The sequence below is a fragment of the Emiliania huxleyi genome, assembly GCF_000372725.1.
Source record: "Emiliania huxleyi CCMP1516 unplaced genomic scaffold EMIHUscaffold_41, whole genome shotgun sequence".
Taxonomy (NCBI): domain Eukaryota; phylum Haptophyta; order Isochrysidales; family Noelaerhabdaceae; genus Emiliania; species Emiliania huxleyi.
In genome coordinates this window covers 627,858-632,787 of record NW_005198900.1, presented here as the reverse complement: position 1 = coordinate 632,787, position 4,930 = coordinate 627,858, and the positions used below count along the sequence as shown (strand labels likewise).

At 61.0% G+C, this 4,930-nt stretch overlaps 2 protein-coding genes across 2 annotated transcripts in view; both read left to right on the top strand.

The window, feature by feature from the left end:
* Window positions 1–2,463: 2,463 nt before the first annotated feature.
* On the top strand, window positions 2,464–3,498 carry EMIHUDRAFT_102681 (hypothetical protein; the record flags this gene model as incomplete). The annotated part of the gene is made up of 4 exons (XM_005769830.1): window positions 2,464–2,664; window positions 2,818–2,875; window positions 3,060–3,078; window positions 3,390–3,498. The coding sequence occupies 4 exons, from the start codon at window positions 2,464–2,466 to the stop codon at window positions 3,496–3,498; spliced, it is 387 nt and encodes a 128-aa protein (XP_005769887.1).
* Window positions 3,499–4,913: 1,415 nt separating this feature from the next.
* Window positions 4,914–4,930, top strand: part of EMIHUDRAFT_210186 (hypothetical protein) — a gene marked incomplete at both ends in the record, with an annotated part of 1,033 nt that continues 1,016 nt past the window's right edge. Inside the window, one exon of the mRNA XM_005769829.1 lies at window positions 4,914–4,924. Coding sequence (XP_005769886.1) covers window positions 4,914–4,924 — 11 coding nt within the window. The remainder of the gene's footprint in view (window positions 4,925–4,930) is intronic.

Genomic DNA, 4,930 nt, shown 5'->3' with positions numbered 1-4,930 from the left:
GGGGGGGGGGGGCGGGGCAGCGCCAGCGGGCCGGGGCGTGAAAAAACAAATATGCTTCCTCACTGTGTGATTCGCCGTGTACTTACTACTTACTTACTTTCTCACTCAGCCCTGCTCCTGGCGCCCTCACGTGCAAGAGCGTAGTCTTGTGGACTGACTTGTATCTATGGCTGCAGCTGACGGGTTGCGCCGATGTCTCGCTGACGTCGCCGCGGTCGCGGACCGTCCGCTTGACAAAGATGTTGAGGATCGCGTGGCAATGGTCGAATCTGTCGCCGACTACCTCAAAACCCTCGGCGCGGATGCACTCAACACTTCATTTGCCACACGTCTCCAGCAGGCGGGCTTCAAGATCGTCTCGTTGGGGATGGCGTTGCAGCGGCTGCACCAGAAAAAAATTAGATATTCTTACCTTCTTGCCCCCCTCCGAGACTGGAGACACCCACACCCCAGTATCAGACCAGGGGGACTGCCCCCCGCCCCCGCTTGCCCTGCCTGCGCAGGATAGCGTGCCCCGAGACGGCGACACTTAGCGAGGGTCACTGCGCAAGGAGGGGGTGCGTCGACTTTTTTATTTTTGCTTTATTTGTCCTCTCGGGGGAATGTTCCCTCGGCGCCCATGGCCTTCTGAGGTTTCGTACTAATGACGTCCTTCTTGGCACTTCGGGCGTCGGTGTGTGCGTATCTGTGGTGTCTAATTCCCCCGGTTTTTATTATTTTATTTATTTGTTTTTATGCTATATAGGTCGCCACGTTTTGACCCCTCTCACTCATGAAGCGATCTCTGGCTGGCTCCCTTGCCGCGAGCGGTGAAGGTCGCCAGTTCGAAACCTGCTTCGACCCTTATATTATTTTTTCTCACCTGAGCGGGCTCGATTTTGCTTAGGTGCCTCCTCGATTCGATCCAGCGTTCTCAGGCAGTCGCCTGGTGCGTGTTTCGTTTTCGTCATGGGAGGGCGGCGGCTGCACCAGATGAATGGTCTGACGCAGGCTGGTCGGCATCCAGAGGTGGCAAAGGAGGCTCCCACCCGAAGGTGGACGAGGAGCTGCGAGTGGTGACCATCTCATCTGCCTTATCAGCCGACTCATCGGAGCGGGATTGGGATTCGCCGAGAACCCCCAAATTTTTGGGGGAGTTTGATATTCACAGTCGTTTACACTGACAAACAAAGAGTTGTTTGGTATTGCCAGCCCCGGCAGCCGTCTTTCGCTCCTTTCGTCGAGCCACGACATATTTGTCCGGACCGTCGAGGCGGGCAGCGAACACTCGTTCGAGCATCGTAGACGACGCCCTCACCGGCGCCCCCGCGTCGTCGTTGGCTTTGTTCGCCGCCTTGTCTGCTGCCCCCTTCTCCCGCAAATCGAGCTGCGCCCGCACTGCCGCCATCGCGTTCGTCGCCTGCGAGGCGACCTTCGCCACCTTGGCCTTCCTCTCCCGCTCTGCCGCCGCCTTCCGGTCCTCGCGGCGGTCCGCCAGCGGGTTGTCGCCGGCGTCAGCAGCCACGATCATGGCCGTGACACCCTCGCCTGCGCCATGCCGAATCTCGACGCGCGTCCCAAAAGTCGCCAAAAGTCGCCAAAAGTGGCGGCGCGTCGCAATCACCCGCCCGCCGTCCCGGCGGTCCCGCAGCTCGCGCACATCTCCCTCTTAACCCACCTGTAACATCACATAAAGGTATTGCTAAAAATCTCTCTCTTTACACTGAGGGGGCAATGGCTATGATTATTCGGGTTGCTTTGCCGTCATCATTCAGGGCGGCGTCCTTACCATGCATGGCGTCTCAAGTCAATTATTAATATTGCTGGTGTCCGCCGTGCGAGGCGCCGTTCCACTTCAGCGCCGCCGGTCTGGCGCGGTTTCCTATTTGCAATTATTGGGCAGCAACTTATTGGCGCGGTTTTCGCGATGTCTCTCTTAGCTCTGGGTCGCAATGGGCGATCCCAGGCGGGAGCAGAGGCCAGTGGCCTCGATTCTCTGATCCCACCCTCCTCCCATATCCCCTTCTTAGTTAGTTTCGCGGAGAGGGGTAGAGTGCGAATTCCGCAATGTGTGCCATGCATTGCGTCCTCGCGATTGTAACATGCGGATATGACCAAACGACTCCGTTCACAGCCGCAAGTTACGAGCTTGTACCAGCAGGAAGCAGGTGTCAGCTGACGACGGGATGACGAAGGGGTCGTAAAATTCTCGTCGTAAAATTCTTTTGAGCTTAGCCTTCGATGTTAGGGAACAAAGCACTACGTGCCTCCCCGTCTTTGTAGCCTGGCGTTTGTGCCCCGTTTGTGCCGCGTCCCGTGCCCCCGAGTTCATTTTATAAACAAAGCGGACATGGCATATCGCTCTCGGGCCCACAGACATCCCGCACACCCGCCACCCCCGCGCGCGCCCCACCCCGGCCGTGAGAGGAGAGCTCTACTGTAGAGAGACAATTCTTTGCCCGACATCGCCGCGCGAGTCTAGTGATGTCATCGCTCGAGCTCCTCGCGTGGGCCCTGCTGATCCTTGTCCTCCTGCGCGCGCTCGTGTCCCTCGAGCAAATCTACAGCCTGCTCCGGCCGGACGCGCCATCGCCGCCGCCGCTCAGCGGCGTCCCTCGCGTGCTGCTGCGCAAGGCGGCGCTGACGCTCAAGGGCGCGGTCTACCTGGTGCTGTCGCGCGACAAGGTGTCGAGCTCGGCGCTGCGCCGGACCATCGATCCCGCCGAGCTCGAGCCCTCGCGCGTCACCCGGGAGGCCGCACCGCTGCCCGCGCCGCCGCGCCGCGGCTTGCCTCGGGGAGCCGCGGCTCCCGACGCCGCTCGCCGCGCCCGGCCGCAGGTGCGCCTCATCTTTGTGAGGCACGGCGAGTCGGTCTGGAACTTGGTCTTCAATCGAGGTGCGGACGCTCCCGAGACACTTACCGCTTGCCACTTCCCGCCGGCTGCAACGTGCCTCTCGCCTCTCCGAGATGCTCTCCGGCTGCCACTGGGCCACGCTTGCGCCCTCACCTTCCTTCTCTTTACGCCTTGCCTGTGCCTTCCCGCCCGCCCACCCCCTCCCCGTCCCCTGCCCGAGTCCAGGCTTTGGCCCCTCCTTCCTGTGGCGCCTTCTCTCGACGCTGCTGCACGAGCGGCTAGATGCAGGACCTCTCCCCAGATCTCCCCAGATCTCCCCAGATCTCCCCAGATCTCCCCAGATCTCCCCAGATCTCCCCAGATCTCGAGCGGCTAGATGCAGGACCCAGATCCTTGCCTCCCGAGGACCACTCGAGAGGGCGCGCACTCAACTGGACTCTGAGCTCGCTTCCACCGCACTCGTACCCGGTGCAGACTCACGGCACCAAGCAGTCCTCCTCACAGATGACTGATGACTAGTCGCTAATGAAAGGTCGAGCTGCCTCGCCCCATCAGGCACGAGCTGCTCCTCGTGCCCGTGGACGACTCCGCCTTCCTCGACTCGCCCCTCTCGCCGCTAGGGCTGCAGCAGTGCGGGCAGCTCGCGATCTTCACTACGAACTAGTCAGCAGCCATCAGCCATCAGCCGTTAGGCTGCAGCAGTGCGGGCAGCTCGCGACCTTCCTCGCGCAGCCCTGCGTCGAGGGCGAGGTTGCGGCGCGGGGCTGGTAGATGCGGAACACGGAGGTCGAAGGCGCTCGCTTGCGCCCCGACTCTCGCCGCCGCACTCAAGGTTGGCCCGAGGGGAAGGCAGCGCAATGGCCGCCTCTGGCCGTGAGCATGTCCTCCGCAACGCAGGAGCGGGAGACACACACACACACACACACTCACACACACAAATCTCACACACACACACACACACACACACACACCGCTCACCCACGCGCACTGGGCCTTGCACTTTGAATGCCGTGCGGCTCCTGTCTCAGACGCGGCGGAGTCGCCAGGGCTGCCTGGGCCCTAATCCCCATGTCCATTGTGTGGAGGAGCTTCCGGTGGCCTCACCTCGGTGTACGAACTCTGTTCACACCTCGGTGTACGAACTCTGTTCACACCTCGGTGTACGAACTCTGTTCACACCTCGGTGTACGAACTCTGTTCACACCTCGGTGTACGAACTCTGTTCACACCTCGGTGTACGAACTCTGTTCACACCTCGGTGTACGAACTCTGTTCACACCTCGGTGTACGAACTCTGTTCACACCTCGGTGTACGAACTCTGTTCACACCTCGGTGTACGAACTCTGTTCACACCTCGGTGTACGAACTCTGTTCACACCTCGGTGTACGAACTCTGTTCACACCTCGGTGTACGAACTCTGTTCACACCTCGGTGTACGAACTCTGTTCACACCTCGGTGTACGAACTCTGTTCACACCTCGGTGTACGAACTCTGTTCACACCTCGGTGTACGAACTCTGTTCACACCTCGGTGTACGAACTCTGTTCACACCTCGGTGTACGAACTCTGTTCACACCTCGGTGTACGAACTCTGTTCACACCTCGGTGTACGAACTCTGTTCACACCTCGCCTCTGCCGCAGGAGCGGGACCACCGGGCGCTGACGACTCCTGGAGGTGCACTGCTGGTCGCGTCACAGCTGCGCCGCGCAGTCGGCACGCCCAGCCCCTTCCCCGAGAGGAGCTCGAGAGGAGGTCGAGAGGAGCTCGAGTTGAGCTCGAGATTGCTCGAGAGCAGGCACGCTCGGCCTCGCGCTGCGCTCGCGTCTCGCAGCGTCGGACGAGCCGGTGCTGCTGCACTCGAGCTTGCAGGAACCCCCCCCCCCTCTCGCTCGCTCGCTCGCTCGCTCGCTCGCTCGCTCGCTCGCTCGCTCCCTCCCTCAGTCCCTCTACTGACTCTCTCTCCCTAAAGCTGAGTCAAGCATGAATCGTTAAAGGAACGCGCCCTGAAGCGGCCCATTAAACCGCGCCGGTGTGGTGGTACCGCGCAGCGGGGCCACTCAGATTGCCATTGATGATGTCCGGACGGTCCTT